The sequence below is a fragment of the Molossus molossus genome, unplaced genomic scaffold, assembly GCF_014108415.1.
Source record: "Molossus molossus isolate mMolMol1 unplaced genomic scaffold, mMolMol1.p scaffold_m16_p_6, whole genome shotgun sequence".
NCBI lineage: Eukaryota > Metazoa > Chordata > Mammalia > Chiroptera > Molossidae > Molossus > Molossus molossus.
Window position 1 is genome coordinate 105,624,803 of NW_023425399.1, and position 20,508 is coordinate 105,645,310.

The window sequence follows — 20,508 nt, forward strand, 5'->3', positions numbered from 1 at the left end:
GGTCCCCTCTGGGCGACGAGTGGGAGGAGGTGGAGGAGGGGGCGGAGAGAGCCGGGGCGAGGAGGGAGCGAGCGAGGGGGCGGGCGAGCCGGGTTCCCGAGATCCGAGAGAAGGCTGGGCGCGGGGAGGGGCGCGGCGGGAGGGAGGGAGGCGCGGGCCGCGGGGAGGGAGAGCTCGGCGGGCTCCGCTCCGCCGCCGCGCGCAAGGAGAGGCGCCGGGGCTGCCGCCCGCTGCACCGCGCGCTCTCGGGACCGCCGGTCCGCGCCCGCAGCCTTCCGGGAGGAAGCGGCGCCGGCAGCAGCCAGGTTTGCTCGGGCTTCCTCACCTGCGGCTGGGCGCGCTCGGGCCGAGTGCGGGGCCGGCCAGACCCGGAGGAGGAGTGCAGACGCCGCTCGCGCCGCAGCCCAGCCGCCGGGGAGTGCCTCCCGCCCGCGGGCCGCCGGCTCCATGGCGACCGGGCTCGGGGAGCCGGTCTACGGACTTTCGGAAGACGAGGTGAGCGGTTCTCCCTTCCCTCCCGGGACTCCTCGGCGAGTTCCTGCCCGGCGCCGGCAGGGGATGGGCGACCTCGGGGGTGCGCGCTCCCCGCGTCTGCGGGGCCACCCCAAACGCAGGAGGAGCGCCCCGGATCAGAGTCGGGGGGTGGGGGTTGTGCTCAGGCCTTTCCACCCGGCGCCCCCTCCCCCAGCCCAGCGCATTGTTTGTAAATAAAGCGGCGCGACGCCCTTGGAGCCGGGGTTCACTTGGGCGCTTTCCGCCTTTGGGTGGGAGGAGGCACGTGCGCTTCTGTCCCCGAGTTCCCCCTCCTCTCGGAGCAGCGTCTCCCGGGGCTGTTGGGCAACTTTCTGCCTCTCACCCCTGCAGCCCGGGAGTCCATGATGTATGTGGTCACGTCTGGGTCGGGACTGGAGACCCGGGGCCTGGAGGAACCCGAGTGTGTCTCCCTCGAACTTTCATTGTGTTAGCAAGTGTTCTCATAGTGTGTATGCTAGTCACGGTGGGAGTGGGTGAACCCGTGTAGCTGTGTGTGTCTGTCCTGTCTTGCAGGGTCTAAAACCTGGAGTGTGGATTTTGGGGTCTTCTTGGTGGGGGGAGTAGGTCTAGGTTGGTGGCAGGTGCTCCTGGAAACTTGGAGGAAGCTTGCAACCCTGCCATATTTTTCCTCCCAAGGATCAAAGCCTCGCACCTCCAGGACCGGTGGAGAGTCGAAAGCTCAATCGTTCCCTTTTATTAATAAAGCAAATTAAATAAGCCACGCCCCGAAGTCTGTCGGTTTCACTGGAAAGGGCTTTGTTTTTACCCTCACCCTCTCGCATTTTCCCACTCCCCTTTTTGAAAGGATCCTGCTGAATCCCTGCTTAGCCCTCTCTCACCCAGCCACGCTCGGCTCTTATTGGTGTGTCGCTCTGCCAAAAAAGGGGGGTGGAAGGCCTGTCCCTGGCGCGGCGTGACAGGCAGGCTGGATGGAGCAGGTAGGAGGGGTTTGCCATCTGGCCGGTACGCGCTCAGGTCTGGCCTCCCTTTCCAAGAGGTGAATTTACAACCCATGAAGCATTACTCAGCAGGGAGGTATTTCCTATCCTGGTTGTGCATTTCATGAAAAGTTGATGCCTGGAAATGCAAGGATTTTTGGATTCCTCTTTCTTCCTCTCCTTTCTTTTCTGAGGTCCCCTCTTTCTCTGGTGATGGGGCGGGGTTAACGAAGAGGCTATTATCTGAGACATACCCACGTTATGGCTTCTCTCTCCCCAGCTTTTCTACTCTGGTATGGTGTGTGTATGTGTGCCATGTAAGTGCATAATGGAATAGGTACCTTGGGGTGGGAAGAAGGGTGTTTGGGGGTGTGACCCCCCCATTAACGGTACTAGGACAAACTTGCTGTGGTATTTTATCAAAGAATGATCACAATGCAGATAATGTGTCATTTACATTTTGATTATTTTTCGGTGCTGTGCTTGTGTAAAACAATTTACCCCATTTTTGTGCAGGTACCTGGTGAAAAGTAGTGTTTTTCATTTGCCCAGGGACTTCTCCTCTCCCTGGCTTCTTTCCCTTTCTCTTTCATTCTATACTTCCCCACTGGATTAGTAGCAGTAGAGGGCAGGCGGTAAGCTTTTAGAAAGGTGCTGAGATGCAGTCACTCCTGAACAAAGAGCTTGATGTATTGTGGAGGATGAAAACAGCTGGCATTTCATCTTAGGTCTTTAAAAAAATCACTTGATTATTTTTAACAGCTCCCTTAAAAAAAAAAAAAAAAAAGGTATGAATATTTTGGGAAATGCAACTGGATAAATGAATCACATACCTGTCACTGTTCTGGCTTTGTTTACATTTTCAGCTAGAATCAGAACCTACCTGGAGTGCATCTTGCCACTTTTGTCTGGATGAGTTAATAGTGAAGATCTTAACTGGTGTCTAGTGTGAAAATAAAGGATGGAATATAAAGAGAATGTGTGTGTTCACTCCTGCATGCTACTGGAGGGGTATTGGGGCTGTATGGGGAATAACAAGGGGTGGTGAAGACACTCTATTGAGTGAGTGATGGCCATATTGCTGGTACTATTTAGTTCCTCACACGTTATATTACAAAAGACAAGTCACATCTGTCTTCCTTTTTCAGCTTCTATCAGTGAAAAATAAAGGAGGGCTGTTTTGATAATTTAATATTTCTGTGTTTTTTAATTTATTTTTGTTACAGATGTTTCTCCTTTTCCCCCCATTGACGCCCTCCTCCCTGCTTCACTTCCCCTTCACAGTATTGTTGTCTGTGTCCATTGGTTATGCATATATGCATATAAGTTCTTTGGTTTATTCCCCCCCCCCCCCCCCCCACCGTTTGTCAATCTGGGAGGTTTGAGGCTGGCAGGTTGCCTCTCGGAAAATCAGGGAATGCCTTTGTAGAATATTAACAACAAATTGTTTAATTTTCATAGCTTGTTTCATCTCCCTGAATTAGCCTGTTCAAGAAAACAAATGGAAGGTTTTAGCAGGTTCTTAAAGTAGAATGCCTGATGAACCCAACAGGCAGGGTTGTTTTTCCAAGGCTTGTGAAATGTGGGTGTACTTCATCTCACACACTTGGTGTGCTGCAGAACAACACACACGAAGATACATTGATTGCGATATAGAAGAGCCACCTTATAAACCTCTTAGCAAAGCAGGCATACATTCCTAGCAGATCTTATGTTTTCATTGGAGGTTGACGGAAAGCGTTGTATGTTTGGAGTGCATGTAGTGATATCCCATGTCAGGAAGACTCTGGGCTCTAAGTGCTGGTGGCGGTGAAGCATTGCATTAGCCTAGGAAATAACAGATGCTAAAACAGGGGGCATTGTTTCTACGCCTCTCCAGCTTGTAGAATGAAAGGGATTACCTTTGGGCTTTGCTTATGTGAGACCATGTGCTGTTTATTTTTGTTATGCCTTTCTGGCCGACGTTCTTCTGATGAGGTATAGTTCATGTTCCCCCTGATTTAAATCAGACCAGTTTAAGTAACCAAATTTGAAATCGTCATCAGATGAAGTATTTTTGGTGTTGGAAGGATTAGCAAATTAACAAAACTTCTGATTCTAAGCCCAAGATCAGATTTGGGTTGGAATCAGAAGAGTTTGGACTAGTTTCTGCATCTGGCTTGGTTCATTGGCGGTGTTTTGTTTGGATTTTTGTTTGTATTTATTTATTTATTTATTTATTTATTTATTTATTTATTTATTTTTGGCAGTCTGTAGCACATTTTGGCACAGTTGACTCATAAATGTTCCTCTTAACCTTCTGAAATCTTTTATTACAATATCTTAGGTATCCTTTGTTGAAAAGATTTTTCTAGTGGGTGAAAGTTGGAATGACAGCTTTCTTGTTAGATGTGGCATTTAGAAGTTCTTTTTGTTGTTAGAATGAGACACATGGCATAGAAGTGAAGGCCAGGCTGAGCTGGGGTGGTACTTGGCCACTCTCTCTTCTCATTTTACACTTGTAAGGATAGTTGGCTGTGTTTCCTATGCTTTCTCTGCACCTAACACTATGTTAAGCCCTTATGCACTTGCTGTCTCATTTAGTTCTCATAAGAACTCTGTGAGGTATGTTTTTATTTACAGATGAGGAAAGGAGTCTCAGAGAGGTGAAGTGATACATATAAGGATGCACAGTGAATAAGTCCTGGAGTCAGGCTTTGAACCCAGCTCTGTTGATTCCCTAGTTTTAACATGCTCCTGCCCTACCAAGTAGCTTTTCCTTTTTTTCAGATAATCCTCACCTAAGGATATGTTCAGATCAAGGAAGGAAGGAAGGGGGGGCGGGTAGAGAGAGAAAGAGAAAAAGAAGGAAAAAAAGAAACAACGATGTGAGAGAGAAACGTCCATCGATTGCCTCCCCTACATGTCTACCAGGGGAGTTGAACCACAGCCTAGGAATGTGCCCTGACTGGGAATCGAACCCACAACCTTTTGGCATACAGGGGGCGATGCACCAACCAATGAGCACCTGCCCAGGGCCCTTCCAAGTATCTTGAAAGGTCTTCATAGCTAGATCAATCAGGATAGTATAAGTTAGAGGTAAATGTCAGGGGTTGTAAGCTGATGGCTTCTAGGCCAGAATTAATTAGAAGCCCTGCTTAGTATGGTGTCCATAGTGTTAGAAAGCATGGGAATTTTTGTGGAAAATGGTAAAAATCTGACTTCATCGGGGCTTCATTCTAACCTGGCAAACAATTAGTGGGTCTGAATTGTGGCCACCAACTAACTCCCTGTTGTCTTAGAGATCTGGTGGCTCGTGTGCTTCTAACAAACACTTTCTAATAAACATTTAAGGTTAACCTTTGACATAGATATCATGTTTTCTTTAAGATATTGTCAATTTTAAGATGCGCCATTATATTATGTACTACTATGAGAAAATTGCTGTCAAGCTATGATATACTGTTGACTTTATGAAGCACCTTTATTTCAGATGCTTTCCTAAATAAAATATGAAGGAAGGCTGTTTTAGAATTCGTGAATGACTCCAATCAGAAACGCGGGCCAACCCCGGGCCTTCGACTTCAATACCGCCAATCAGCCAAAAATTTTCAGTTGCCTGCCTGTCCGATTTCAGCCTTGCTGCCTGAGAACGTGGCTGGAATAAGGGCTAGAATAAATGGGTATTAGCAGAGAGGAAACAGGGAGCCTGAGTGAGTCATAAATTTATAAAAAGTGGTCCATGTGTGTGTTCAACAGATTACCGGAGAAACCCTGCACACCATCTTTGCCGCTGTGAGAAGTAGTTGCAAGATTGCTTTCAGAAATTACAGTGTAGGTATTGTTTGGGTCTAAAGGTGGATGCTGGAAGGCAGATTTCTAGAGGAGGATAAGACTTGCCCATTCATTCCAGTTCCACAAGCCTGAGTCAGCCTAGCACTGCTGGTCGGTGTGCTCTCTGCCCATTTACAGTCCAAGTCATGATCGCTAATATTTGAAAAACTAGGTTTCGCCACACCTCGACTCTGGCTGGTGTGGCTTAGTGCATTAAGCATCGTCCCATGGACTGAGGTCCCAGTTCAATTCCCGCCAGGGTACCTGCCCAGGTTGTAGGTTTGATCCCCAGTAGGGGGCGTGTAGGAGGCAGCCCATCCATGTCTCTCTCTCACATCGATGTTTCTCTCTCTCTCTCTCTCCCCCTCCCTCCCTCCCTCCCTCCCTCTTCCTCTCTCTAAAAAATCAATAAAGACATATCACAAAAGAAGGGGGGTGGACACTAGGTTTTATTGTGACACTTAAAAGCAGGTTTTAAAATCAGCAAATATGTATTGTTTTAAGTTCTATTCACTGTAGATTTTTGTTTTCTTAAATGGTTCTGCAGAATTGGTAGAAATTGACATTTAAATTTATAGTCAGTTGAGTTTTATTAGAATGTTTATTTGAATTATTTTGTTACTGAAAAGTAGTTCCTTTGATTTAAGAAATAAAAATGATTTTGTTCACGGGTGAGGACAGTGGCAAAACAGGAATTCTCAGATGATTGCAGTCCCTTGACCACGCAGAACATAGTTTCAAGGGAAGGATTGGTACTCAGCATCTCTTCAAAGCACTGAGTGCCCACGTCACCAGGAAGATTCTTGGAAAGTTGGTTTTGGATTCTGGGGGCATAAGTAAACTTGATGTCTATTCAGATAAATATGACTGTCAAGAAAGAAATGCTTTTAAGAATGTCACGTTGTCGCAGCAGTACTTCAGAATGCCTGCCGAATTGCTTTTGCATTCACTGTGAAAGAAAGAAACACTATGCTCGTTGCTAATTTAATAACCTTCCTGTAAAGTTCAGGTGTGTAAGTAACGTCATAAAAACATGGTAGTAAGTGACTGGTGGAAGAAACCAATTTCTCTTTGATAGGCTGAGACCATATTAAAAACTTTATTTTGAGTTAAAAGATCTGTTTAAACAGATTTTATTGCTGCCTTTGGATTTTGGGTCCTAGACAAGTAGCAACAATAAAAAGAGATCCCAATTTAAAAGTTTTTAACCTTTTTGATACTGTAGGTCTTTGAATAAGTGGTTTAGTGGTTTTTTTTTTTGTCGTATTGCTATAATTGTTAATAAAGCAAACTACATATTGATTTTTTGGCAATCAATTTTACAGAGGATTAAAATAATATACAAATAACAATGTTGCTAAGTATCAGGGTGGTAGGATTAATGAAGTGTGTGAGAAGTATAACAAAATGTTACTTTCTGTTTTTATATTGTTTCTCTTCCAGGTCACAGTAAAAACAAATATATTTCATTTTCTGACTATAGGTGGCAATGTTTGTTCTGTTGACTGTTTCATGCTGTTACTGTTGGCTTGGGAGTTGTTGCTGATGGAATATGAAAAGATAGCATAATTTAAGGATGAGCCAAAGAAACTAGATTTAGAAAACAACATTTTCTGCCCTGGCTGGTTTGGCTTAGCAGTTTAGAGCGTCGGCCCATGAACCAATGAGTCACGGGTTCGATTCTGGCCAAGGGCATGTACCTCAGTTGCCGTGCATCCTCAGCCCTGGTCGGGTCGTGTGGGAGGCAACCAGTTGATGTGGCTCTATCACATTGATGTTTTTTTTTTCTCTCTCTCTCTCCCACTCTATCTGGTGATAAATAGAAAAGTATCCTTGGGGTGAGGAATTAAAAAAAAAAAAAAGAAAGAAAAAAACAATATTTTCCTACAAACCAAAAAAAGAAAGATCACTTATTTAATAAAAACACCTAAAGTGTTTCTCACTGTGGGTAATACAAGGTATCATCTGTTTTCCACATTTTTCAAGGTTTCTCTTATACAGGGAATCTTCACATTTGGGAAAGGGAGAAGCATTTGGATTTGGGGGAAAAGCCCCACAACATAGAAGCACATAGAGAAAGTCCTTTGAGAACCTCTTTCACATCCTTTCTTCTTGGGTGTGTAGGGACTTCTAAATAATTCTCGTTGTGCTGTACATGCCGTTCCATAATTGCTGTCATTGCCTTTGAGGAGGTAGTAATAATTATCACTGCTTGTGGGTATTTGATTGCTGGAGACGTTCTTGATTCTTCAGGCGAGACCGTGGCTCAGGTTCTGGCAAGAGAAGTGGTATAAGGATTGGGGACCTCATTTCATGAACACACAGCATCTCCTTAGAGTCGTCATGTTTTGTCTGGACTCGAGAGCCTGAACACTGACTATTACTGTAATACTTTAGGTGACAAAAGCCATATTACATAAATGTGTCTGAGGTAACCAGCTTCAATGGACACTAGTCGCCTTTTTGTCCCTGACTGCAGAGTACCGGATTGATTCGGAACTGGCCGTTTACTGGGGAGGGGATCAGATTTCCTCGCTGTCATCACATCCAGTGTTTGGCGACTTTTTGGCAGGCAAGCGTCCCCTGAGATACTTGTGTATTCTTTTTATACCTCCTATTCACCAAGAAAAAAGTGCCATTCAAAAGTGGGTTTTCTTTTAGTGTAAAATGCCCCGATGCGAGATCCACCCTGAAGCTGGGGTTTAGAAGGGCTTGTAAGGACGGTGGTCCCATGAAGGAGATGACGAAGCCCCGGAACCATCCCGTTGCCAGTGAGGGTGTGTCCTCCAGTGGCTCAGGCGTGCGCCCACCTCCTGTCTAGCAGGTGGAGACTGTGCTCTACCTCCCTGTGTTTGTGACTGGGCACCTCTAGGTGAGGGAGGGGACACCTTGGTGCATTGACAAGGGTCTGCATTGCGCCTGCAATTCTTGGTCTTGCCTTTAGCACGGTTTTCATCATATTTCCCATTTTCAGCCTCATTCAAGGCCTGGCTCTTCTTGGTCTCCTCGGATATGGTGGTGGTCCGCATTTTGTACAGCTGGACATCCATGGTGGAGGGCGCAATGTCGAAGTCCTGTAGTAGAGAGAGACCCACAGTTGGGAAGGTGGCCAGCACATCTACACCTGGTGGGAGGCCACCCTGCGTGGCCCCAGCTGAACATCTGTTTGAATGTTTGAAAATGCAAGGTGAAACAGTTTTTTGATTTTTACCTTTTTTTTTTTTTTCAGTGAACTATATGATTTAAAGTTTTCTATGTACATTTTGGCAACTGTGTTAGATTATCACCAACATGAGGACTCTAGTGAACACAGGCTTGGGTCTCAAGTAATGTAGAAGGTGAAGATTCTCTACTAATTTTCCTGTTGTTTAACTGAATGTTTGTGTTGAACGGGTTTTCTTTGCCTTGTAAGCTGTGTTTTGTTTTTATGCTGGAAGTCACTTTGGTCTGGTTTTTTGGAAAATGGAAGCAGGCTCTGTAGGGCATTACTTTGCTTAGTAAGCACTCAGCGTTAATTATTAATGAAGAAAAGTGTGTGTGTGTATCCCACGAAATTAAAAGCTCCACATACTTCCTCAGGGATCTCCCTACTGCCTTTGGAACCCGAACACAGGGATCTGTTGAAAATCGGGTGCTTTCTCTGTTCTTAAAATTTTTTTTTTAATTACAGTTGATGTTCAGTATTATTTTATGTTAGTCTCAGGTGTACAGGGTACTTGTTAGATGTAGTGGTTATAGGGATCACTCTGTATATAACTTACAGAGTGCTCCCTGTAAGCCTAGTAGGACCTGGCTCCATACACAGTCATTAGTGGTGGTATTGGCTAGGTTCCCTGCCCTCCACTTTACATCCCTGACTGGTGCTTTCTTTTCTAAGCCTTTAGTTTTTCCTCTCAGTAATAAGTGATTTATCTTTGGGCGTCATCATAATGCTAACTTCATCGTTGGCAGTTTGGTTTGGAAAGGGGGAGTGTAAGGTTTAAAGAAAAAGCAAAACAGAGTCAGTGTGCTTCCTTTTATCCTTTCTTGTTCCTTTTGTGCTTCATGGATTGTGCGTGGTAACTGGATGTAACTGTGAAACTGTCAGTAAGTTGGTTTTTAAACTTTGAATGGGCTGTGTTCTCCCTGCTGGTTAATGCCCGAGGATAGATGTGTATGGCACTTGAATGAAGCTGTAGCTAAAGGGAATTGATCTGCCCTCACTGGTCTGCTCAGTGGTTAGAGCATCCAGTGAACCGAAGGGTCGCGGGTTTGATTCCCAGTCAAGGGCACATACCTGGGTTGCAGGTTTGATCCCCAGTCTTAGTCGGGGTTGTGCAGGAGGCAACCAGTTGATGTGTCTCTCACATCCATGTCTCTCTCTCTCTCCTCCCTCCTTTCTACTCTATCTAAAAAAAATAAAAAATAAAAAAAAGTCAATGGAAAAATATCCTTGGGTGAGGATTAACAACAACAAAATAATAAGTACATAAAGGGAATGGGTCTGTGTGTGTTGATCTTGTGTTCTCCAGTATGCTTGGCTGATCATTGAGAAATTGTCATGTGCCATGATTCCCGTCTTTGGAATAGTTGTCTTAGTTTTCAGTCTGTGTTATTAGTGAAAGAGAACATGGGAAGCAGAGGGTAGGAGCTTCCTCCTTTCCTTTGGGAATACTGTGCAACCCCGAGGATGGTGGGTTGGGTGGGCAGATACTGAAGAATATGTAATAACATGGAGATGTCAGTAATATAATATTCAGTGGGAAAAGTAGGTTACAAAACAGTGGGTGCTCTGTTTCTACAAAACAGTAGGATCCTTTTGTGCTTAAAAGTGTTTATACATAGAAAAAATGGCTAGTAATCTATCCCAGGATGTTCTGTAGTTCTCTTTGAGTAAAGTGATTACGGTCATTTTTATCATCTCTTTAGCTGACTTACATTTTCTATATTTCTACAGTGAACTTTTTTCTTTCTTTCTTAAAGTAACAGTTTAAAAGTGAGGCAGATCCCTGGACAGTTTGGCTCAGAGGTTAGAGAGTTGGCCCATACACTAAAGGGTCTCAGGTTTGATTCCCGGTCAAGGGCATGTACCTGGGTTGCAGGTTCAATCCCCAGCCCTGTTTAGGGTCCTGTGGGAGGCATCCCATCCATGTGTCTCTCTAACATTGATGTTTCTCTCTCTCCCCGTCCCTCCCTTCCCCTCTCTCCAAAAATCAATGGAAAAAATATCCTTGGGTGAGGATTAACTAAAAATACATACCTACATACCTAACTACATACATACATACATACATACATACATACATAAAAGGTGAAGCAGAAAGAAACCTCCCAAATGCATGTATTTCACGCTTTGGGTAAAAATTGGAGCAGTTGTTCAGAACAAATATTAGGAGAGTTTGTTCAGTTGAACGCATGTTTCTCCAGGGCCTGCTTTGTGTCTAAGGATGTCACGGTCATTGTGTTGCCACTCTTGCCTGTTAGGAGCTCACCATCACGGTGGGAAGTGGGGTGATAGGTAAAGGATTGAATAGTTTTCAGAAAAATGACTGGTACACTAGAGTCTTTTTTTCACTTGCAGTTGGCAAAATAGTTTCATTTTCTCCACTATAGACACTTAAGATTTGTATTTTCCTCCTTCTCTGCACTACAGTTGCATAAAAGTAACACATCTTGGTAGTGTTCTGAAACTTTTGTTTGTACGCTGAAAATTTTGGCCAGTGATCAAACTCGAACCTGTTTCTCTTGTTGTGTTCTTGGATTTTGTGTGAGAGGTCTTGTTGTTACCTGATTATAGCATTGTCCCATGTTCATTATAGCATTGGATTGTTTTAGATGTCAAAATGATAGCCTTGCGTAGCTGTAGTCATTGGTACAGGGATTTACGGGGCTGGAAGTGATTCTTTGTTTTGCCTTCCGGCTGACGTGTGATGTCCATCAGAGTGTGTTTCCAGAGTGTGTCCCATGGTGCTCCCTTCCTGAACAAAAGGGTATGAGCAAACACCTTGTTATGTCTAATCTGAGACTTGTCTTTATCACGCCCCACCTGAGCCTTTAACATTTTTTTTATTTTTCAATTACAGTTTACACTCAATATTATTTTGTGTTAGTTTCAGGTGTACAGCGTAGTGGGTAGGCAATCATATAAACTTTGCAGAGTGGTCCCCTGATATTTCTGTTACCCACCTGGCACCATACATAGTTATTACAATATTATTGACTATGTCTTCTGTGCATCCAGAGAATCACGGTATGAGGGCCCTCGGAGCTCCCAGACTCTGACCCCTCTGACCCCGGTCCCCATCCACCTGGATGCGGTGAGGCGGTGCTGCTCTCCTGCCTGTGTTGGGGGCCCTGAACCCCTCTCAGGCACAGTGACTCAGTAGAAGGGCCCCTGGACTCAGACATTGTCGTGTGCACGGTTATGTTCTATCACAGTGAAAGGAAAGCAGAGTAAACCAGCAAAGGGGAGTATAAATTCAGAGTTATTTAGGCTCCAGCTTCCAAGAATCCTCTCCCAGAGGCATCGCACGATGCACTAACTCCCCTAGCAACAGTCGTGACAGTATGGACGAACCGTGGTCCATGGGGAATCTCATTAGAGACTCGGTGCCCACGGAAGCGCCCTCTGCCTGGCACGTCCAGCACCCCTCTAAGCATGAGTCACGTCCAGCATCATTGTGGAACGAATGGTTGTGGTGGTGTGTGTTTCGAGCATTTGCCATCCTTGCACCAGGGCGAGGCTATGGCACGTGTTTGCAGATGTCATGTCCTGGTTGGCCAGAGTGCACCCCCGGCGCTGTAGAGGTACAGATGCTCCCCAGGAACCCGGCGTAATGGGACACAGCGGTTCAGCTGAGGCTGAGGTGTTGCCGGCCACTCCAGGGTTGGGGGTAGAATATTCCAGACACAAAGGCCCTGAGATAGGAGAAAGCTTGAGGAGCAGAGAGAAAACCAGCCTGGCTGGAGCGTGGGGGGTGGAGGTGGGGGACCAGTGGGTAGTGAGGGCAGAGAGGGAACTGGAGGACAGAGTGGGCGACCCGGACAGCCACGTGGAGGGCTGGGGTTTCCTCACGCGTTGGGAAGCCGGGGGGGGGGGGGGTTAAGCAGAGGAGTAACAGGATCTGATGTGTGACCTGAAGAGATGCTGTGAAGAAAGGGCTGTTGGGGACAAGAATGAAAGGGGGGAGGCCATCGAGAATCTTTACTTGTAGTTGGTTAGGAGGCAGAGGCAGGCTGAGGTTCGAGGAAGGGCACTGTGGATGGATTTGGTGTGTTTGGAGGAATTGCCTGGGACTTGAGAGAACAGGTATGGAAATGTCACCGAGGATTTTGGTGTGAACAGTTAGGTAGAATGTCCGTTGCCGAGGGGAAGATTGTGGGAGGGATAAAATTGGGGGAAACGGGGAATCAAAAGGTCTGTTTGGTTTAGGAAATATACCTGTGAAGCAACCATGGGATGGCGCAGAGTCTGGGGCCCAGTGGAGCAGTTGGGGCCTGGGATGGGACATTGGGGTCCTGAGCATATGGTGGCACGTGAGGCCTTGAGACCAGGGGAAAGGATGACTAGAGAGAGGCCAGGGCAGGACCTGGGCCCGCCCACCTTTGGAGGGTTGGCTGACCTCTAGCCTCTCATTGAGTGTGGGTGGTCTCAGGAGAGGCGACAAGGGAGGGGGACTGCTCAGACGCAGCCAGAGTTGTGGGAGACAGGTGATAGGAAGACAGTAAGTGTGCATGGGTTTGGCAAAGTGGATGTCTTGGTGATCTGGGCAAAAGCTGTGCCAGGAGGGTGGGAATGGGTGCCCTGTGGAGGGGAGGGAGGACATGGAGGCGCTTCTTCTAGGGGGTTTGGCTGTGAAAGGGAGCAGAGAAACGTGGCCGAAGCTAAGCAAGGGTGTGGGTCCTGGAGGGAGGGGAGAGAGTGAGTGTGTGTGTGTGTGTGTGTGGCAGCGAGGGGGAAATGGGTGCCGAAAGTGTTTCTGCTCACGTAGTGAGGTTGGTGCAAATGCCCAGTGACTAGCTCTTAGATGATTTGAAATCACCTTTGATTGTGTTCGCATCAGTGATCCTCCAGGGGTCTCATGCTAAGGAGATGAGACGAGAATGGACTGAAGATGGCAGCCGTGTGCCTGAAGGTATGAACGGGAGTTTCTCTCTCTGGTTAAGAAGCCCAGGGGAACTGAGCTGACATCAAAACGTGCCGGGTGGCCTCGCTGTGCTGAACCTGGGAACCAGTTGGGTGGCAGGGGTGCCATAGGATGGAGACCTAGTCTTAGGCTTCTATAAGTGAAATAACCAAAAAATCTGAGTCAGCACAGAGAGGAGAATTGAGGGGATTTTTTTCCCTTTAAACTGAATGTCAAGCTTGAGAAGTGCTGTTCCAATTAGAGGTTGATGACCATAGTTCACTGTCTGCTGTCATCTGACCTTAGTTCTCCCTGTGCACTCACCAAAACCCTTTTATATTTTATATTTCATAAATTCTTTTAAGGGATTTTAGGCTCATCAGAGTGAGGCTGGTCTTGGCACATTAAAAGAAAGAAGATTCATATTTGCAGGAGAGACAGGAGTGCCTAAAACGACTTCTTAGTTAGCCAGCCCTGTGGTGATTTTAACACCTGGGCAACATGGACTTTGCCCTTCTTTGCCAGGTAGCCTTACTCCTGGGGTCTGCACACGACAGTTTCAGGCAGGTGCTGTGGTGTGGGCAGGCTGGTTTCTTGCCCTTTTAAGAATCCGGTATGATTGGGTGGGCAGTGGAAACCCAGTGTGAAACCGTCAGAGGTGAGCTCTGCCCCTTGCTTTGTTTCACAGATGTGCCTCTTTGGGGGATTGGAGAGGCAGGAGGTTTTTTCACGTAGAGGTTCAGGAAAGGAAGAGAGTTAAAAGTACAATTCTAAGTATTGGTATAGACTAGGAAAAAGGAAGGGTCATCTATTGCATGAACAAGTCAGGACTTAGAAATAGTTCCTTTGACTCACTGATCTGATGCGCTAGTCTGATCTAAGGCTTTGGCTTGAACGGGTGAGCACTCATGGGGCCTGAGGTGTTGCTTGGGGCGGAGGCAGACGGGCACACAGTCCTCGTTCTGAGAGGGTCTGACGCAGTCGGGACAGGCACATGAACATGACCCTTTGTGGCCAGGGAGGTGGTAGCAATAACTACAGAATGGTGCTGCTGAGTCTGGTGCTTCCAACAGTGACCCCTCAGCTGAGTTCTGGATAAAATACGCTAACAGCTACAATTAGAACATTTTTGCTAGGTATCTTACAAAAACGAACTTATACTTATATAATCTTTATAGGAGTTCTTTGCAGTGGGTACTTTTTTTAAAAAAATCCTCACCTGAGGATATTTTTCTATTTATCTTCAGGTAGAGAGAGAGGGAGAGAAAGGGAGAGAGAGAGAAACATTGATGTGAAAGGGACACATTGACTGGTTGCCACCCACATGACCCGACCAGGGCCAGGGACAAACAGCAGCCAAGGTACGCGCCCTTGACTGGAATAGAACCTGAGACTCATTGGTCCAGTCTGATGCTCTCTCATTGAGCTAAACCAGCCAGGGCTGCAGTGGGTACTTTTTTCTCCAATTTTCAGGCAGGGAAACTGAGGCACAAAGGTTAAATAATGTGTTTAGGGGTCACAGAGCTAGGAAGTGGCAGAGTCAGGCCTTGAACCAAGGCCGTCTGGCCCCAGACGCTGTGGGTGGAAGCTCCCAGTAGGTGTCTTGGGAGTGCTTGCTGGATGACGGGGGGGATGATCCAGTGGCCACCTGGATGGCCACACTGGAGGTCCGAGGAGAAAGTGGCTCCTCTGGGGCACTTTGCGCTCTGTGCCTCCTCTGATGCTCACCGTGCAGCATGGCGGCATGGGTCTGAGGTGGGGGACAGGAAGAGGGCCCACGGCTGGCCAGGCGTGGTTGGTGAGGGTTGGTGGTGGATGACTGGGAACAAGCGGGGGAGGAACGCAGGCGGTATTTAGGAGGTGGATGGCACTGGCTTCGGTCACTGATTGATTAGGAGAGGAAAAGGGAGGAGTCTAGAATAATGCCCCAGGTTTCTTGCTTCCGAGGACTGACCACAAGGTGGGAGGAAGGGAAGAAACGGACATTTATTAAACACCTAGTGCATTGGTATTTTGCACACAGCCCCCAGTTGCCAGTGCCTGGAGACATTTCTGGCTGCCACAGCTGGGGAGGCGCTCTTGCCATCTAGGGGGTAGAGGCCAGGGCTGCTGCTGCTGCTGAACATCCTGCAGCAGTCAGGACAGCCCCCCACAATAGGAACTGTGTGGCGTGGCCCCCAGTGCCAGTGCTGAGAAACCTGCTCTGAGACAGATCAGCTTTACATGGTTGTTTGATTTGATCCATGAACCAGTCATGTGAGCTTGTAAGGACTGTTCTGCATGTTTTTCAGATGAGAAAGCTTAGAGAGGACCAGTTGCTTGGCCAGAGGCACGGAGCCAGTAAGGACCGGAGCTGGGATTTGAACCCAAGTCTCTGCAGGTCCGAATCCGGATGTTCCCTTTTCAGTCCGACCTCCTGATTTATTCCTCATGGTTCTGCACAGGAAGCAGCACACTGGTTCTGTTTCTGCAATTCTGGCTCCAGACTGGAGGAGGCGGGAAGGAGGATGGTTATTTATAACCAGCTCTGCATGGGATCGAATTTTCTAGTCCTGAAGGTCTTGCAGCAGGGAGTTCACAGAAATGATCACCATTAGATACTGGCTTTTCCCCTGCAAATACAGCTATGGGAACACATACGACCTTTTCCTTTAAAAGCACTACTGTTAAGGTGAGATAAAATGCAAAAGTGACAATTCAAAACACTATTTCCTGCGCATACGAACTATTGCAGGCTTCTCACAGTAATTTAATTCTCAAATACCCTTTTGGAAGGGACGAGGTGATGAAAGGGGAATTTGGAGGATCATACGGGACCACTCTGGAGTTCGAGACAGTTGAACTATCATATTAAAACACCTTGATTTGCTGGAGGCGAGAAGCCCTTTGAAATCTGTTTTAGTTGGTCTAGAATGACGAGGGGGCTTTTGATAGCTCAGGATAAAGCAGGAGGTTTATAATTTGGTCAGCTGATGTCCACTGTTCACGGTTACTGTCCAGTTCCTGGACAGACTTTGGATGAGTATGTAGCCGTGGTGGCCCATGACATGGGAGCTGTAGGGACAGATTTCTCACAGTTGAGCTCATCATCATGTCATATTGTCTGTATTTTTTCTTTTTGTTTTTGGTTTTTAGTAATCCTCTCCCGAGAATACTTTTTCATTGATTTTTAGAGAGTGGTAGAGAGGGAGGGAGGAAAGGGGAGAGAGAGAGAGAGAGAAATATTGATGTGAGGGAGACACGTCAGTTAGTTGCCTCCTGCACAACCTGGACTGGAGCCGGGGATTGAACCTGCAACCCTTTGGTCTGCGGGCTGACGCTCCAACTGCTGAGCTAAACAGGCCAGGGCTTATTGTCAGTATTTTCAAGGTGACTTTAAGATGCGGTCTCCAGATGCTGGCCTCAGTGAGGCGCTCACTGAGGTTGAGGTAGGTGCTTTTGTGGACATGCCGGCTCTGTGTTAAAAAGGCTTCGTGCTGGCCCCGAGTCGTACTTTCTGCTGGCCACGCGGGGCTGGGGCTGGTGCCTAGGCTTCTGGGACCAGCAAGTAGGAAGTTTCTGTACTTCTTCTACTGGATCTGCTTCCTGAAAGGTGTGGGGGCTCTGAATCCAGGCAGGGCCTCTTTGGGGGACACCTGTTGGCTGTACCTTCCAATTTTAATGCCGACTCTGGTAGAAAGTAGAAGTTTAGGGGAGGGCCCGCCATGGAGTTTGGTAAACAAACAGCAGGGCCTTTCCGCTGGGAGAATTGATGCTCCCACTGGGCACATCAGCACGACACCCGAGGAAAACGGGAAAGGAAGACGGACACTTCACCGTTTCTGCTGCCTCTGTGCTGGTCACCAGCCGGGGCGTACGGCACAGCGCCGAACTGTGCGGCTGCTGCTTCTCACATTCCGTGTTCAGGTTCACGCGTGTGACCCAGTAGTGAGAGGAAGTTTGACAGAGAAATGGAAGGGGCGATATCAGTGAAAAGAACACCTCTAAATTTAGTCCAGTATTGAAGAATAACCGTAAATCGAGAAATGTTTTATTCACTGTCCCCACTGCTAATATTACTCAGTGTTTAACTGCTTTGGCTTAGGTTGCTTTTTTTCTCTTTTCTGCCTCGAGATTTCCCAGTGAGGAATACCTTTTGCTGATACCGCTTGCCTTAGAACAAGGACTCATGTGTTTTCTTTCTCCAGTGGGAAGATAGCAGGTAACATAATACAGGACACTATTTTTTTACGCTTGAATAAAGTAGACCTGTTTTAGAAAGAGAACATCAGTGAGAACTCCACATGTTGCCTTAAATTATTTTTATTATCGTGTTTCTTAAAATGTATCCAAATGTGAAAGCAATAAATACGTGTATAGTGCATATATCACCATAACTGCACTGTAGCCAACATTCAGATTAATTACAAGTCTGATTCCCGGTGTAATCTAAGTCAAATGAACTGTATGATGTGAATGTGGCCGGAGGTGCTGTTCTGTGAAAACTGCATTGTCACCTGCACTCAGGAAGCTCTGGCTGCCAGGACAGGTTTTCCTTTCCTGACCTACTGTGAGCCCAGGGTGGTGGCTTCTCTGCTCGCCCTGGCTTCCGTCACTCCGACGTCTGCTGCACTGGGTTCTGAAGCATGAGGACATCACTGACCTAAAGTCATGCTAGCTGGAGACATGGTAGGGCCACGCTTGCCATCTCGATCGTGAGTACAGGGACGGATGACAGCTCCAGAAGTTGTGGGGAGCAAGGTGGCCACGTAGGTGCTTTAGAATGTGCTTCTATTAATATATTAAGAGCGTCATAGCTGCAGGCTTCCTGGGCCACATGTGGTCCCTGCTCTGAAGCCGTGCCCAGCGGGGAGGGAATTCCTATGATGGGTGGCGGAGCCTCTTTGGAAAGCTGATGTGTTTTGCCTGTCGGCCCTGCCATTCATCACACAGCTGTGATGTGTGTGCATGTGGGCGACTCCCGCCCCTGTGGTGGCGCTGTGTGGAGGTGGTCGCTCAGCTCCCACACACCTTGTGCCTTCGTTGCTATTTGATTCCGCACAGACCTTGTCTTGGCTTCTAAAGACAGATTGGTACACACATTTCCCTAGTGGAAAAAACAGTTCATTTCGTTTCTCATCCTCCCATTCCTTAGCAACCCTTTTTCGTTGTGTCATCTTCAGATGACCTTGCTGGTTTTCCAAGTAGTAAATGCTTTTGTTGTACTTTCCTCAAGGTGCACAAAAATCAGTCCTTACTAGCTCTGCCGTCCCTGGCGGGGGACACTCGGTGTTGAGCTGGCGCCCGAGCAGCACACGCTCCCGGCACTTCTCCCTGTTAGCTGTGGTGTTCTTGCCGTTCAGAGTCTCTCTCTCCCTTTGCTGCTCTCCAGGGACGACACTACAGTAAACAGTTTTTTTTTAGCAGAGATGCTGGATGTTGCCTGACCTAATGAACAGTGCTTTTCACAGTGATTCCTTGCATTTACTTTTTTTTTTTTTCTTCAAATTTTTTCTTTATTGATTTTTAGAGAGAGAGGAAGGGAGAGGGAAAGAGAGAAACATCGATGTGAGAGAACATCGATTGACCGCCTCCTGCACGCCCCCCCAACTGGGGATTTGGCCCACAACCTGGGCATGTGCCCTGACTGGGATTCGAACCAGCAACCTCTTGGTGCGTGGGGTCAATGCTCAACCACCAAGCCACACTGGCTGGGCACATTTACTCTTTTTTTTTTTATCCTCACCCGAGGACATTTTTCCATTTTTTTGTTCAGATAGAGTGGGAGAGAGAGGGAGGGAGGGAGAGAGAGAGAGAGAGAGAGAGAGAGAGAGAGAGAGAGAGAGAGAGAAAGAGAAACATCGATGTGAAAGGAACACATTGAGTGGCTGCCATCTGCACGACCAACCAGGGCCGGGGACAAACTGCAACCGAGGTATGTGCCCTTAGCAGGAACCGAACCCGGGTCTCTCTGGACCGCAGGCTGATGCTCTAACCGCTGAGCCAAACGGGCCAGGGCTGGGCACATTTACTCTTAATGGGTAACCATGGGTCAGTGAATTTCTCGGCGATCCTTCCTTTCCCTGGTAAAACTGCCTTCTTCACTGAGGTACTAGCCATATTAGCCTCATTACCTTCCAATAACATTTCATTAACATGGTCTTAACTGTATTGAACACTTATCTTAATCACCATGGTTGCCTTTGAAGCTGTTTCTGGAAGTTAAATGTATCCTCTGGGACAGGACACTTGCCCCCACCCAGGGTGTTGGATGTGACGGTGTATGAGCTTCAGTGGCAACTCCTCCAGCGAAGGCCTGAGAAGGTGCGGACTGATGACTCACGGTTGAAATACGCATTTAGGGTCACAAGGTGGGTATAATGGCATGCCAGAGTTCTTACTGTTATTTTAAAAAAGAATCAGCCACATTCTTTAATATTCATATTTTGTAGAGTTGGTATCAAGAAAGAAACTTAGTAAATTTTACTCAACAAAAGTAAAAGGGCAGAAGTTAATGTTGGATTTTTAGACAGTAGAACTATATGCACATTTTTTTATTTTTTATCCTCACCCGAGGACATTTTTCCATTTTTTGTTCAGATAGAGTGGGAGGAAGAGAGAGAGAAACATCAATGTGAAAGGGACACATTGAGTGGTTACCACCCACACGACCCAAAGCCGGGGACAAACTGCAACGGAGGTACGTGCCCTTAGCGGGAACCGAACCCGGGTCTCTCTGGACCACTGGCCGATGCTCTAACCGCTGAGCCAAACAGGCCAGGGCCATTTTTTTATTTCTTCATCAACCCTTCTGTCTTGTCTATTTCCTGTTACATCTCATGCTTTGTGAAGCCTCTGTTTTCATAGACTTTAGGTGGTTCTGATTTTTCCTTTTGACGTTGATTTCTAGGCTCCAGGGAATTAAATGACTCTCTCAGAGAGATATTTCTCACTGAATGCTGCAGCTTGTTTGGGAATTGGGTTTATGTTTGTGAGGTTTACAGACTTAGATCCCCCCATTCTCACCCACAGTGTATTTTAGAATATGTCATCTTTAGATGTTGTTTAATAGTCTTATCAATTTAAGCATTTTAAGGCCCATTCTTTTAAAGTGAACTTAAATGCATTTTGGCTTTTTC

The 20,508-nt window shown here is 46.9% G+C and overlaps 1 protein-coding gene across 1 annotated transcript in view; it reads left to right on the forward strand.

Moving 5' to 3' along the window:
* The first annotated feature begins 349 nt into the window (after positions 1–349).
* The window catches only part of NEDD4L (NEDD4 like E3 ubiquitin protein ligase), a 308,882-nt gene continuing 288,723 nt past the window's right edge, over positions 350–20,508 (forward strand). Inside the window, exon 1 of the mRNA XM_036244390.1 lies at positions 350–495. Coding sequence (XP_036100283.1) covers positions 448–495 — 48 coding nt within the window. The 5' untranslated portion in view covers positions 350–447. The remainder of the gene's footprint in view (positions 496–20,508) is intronic.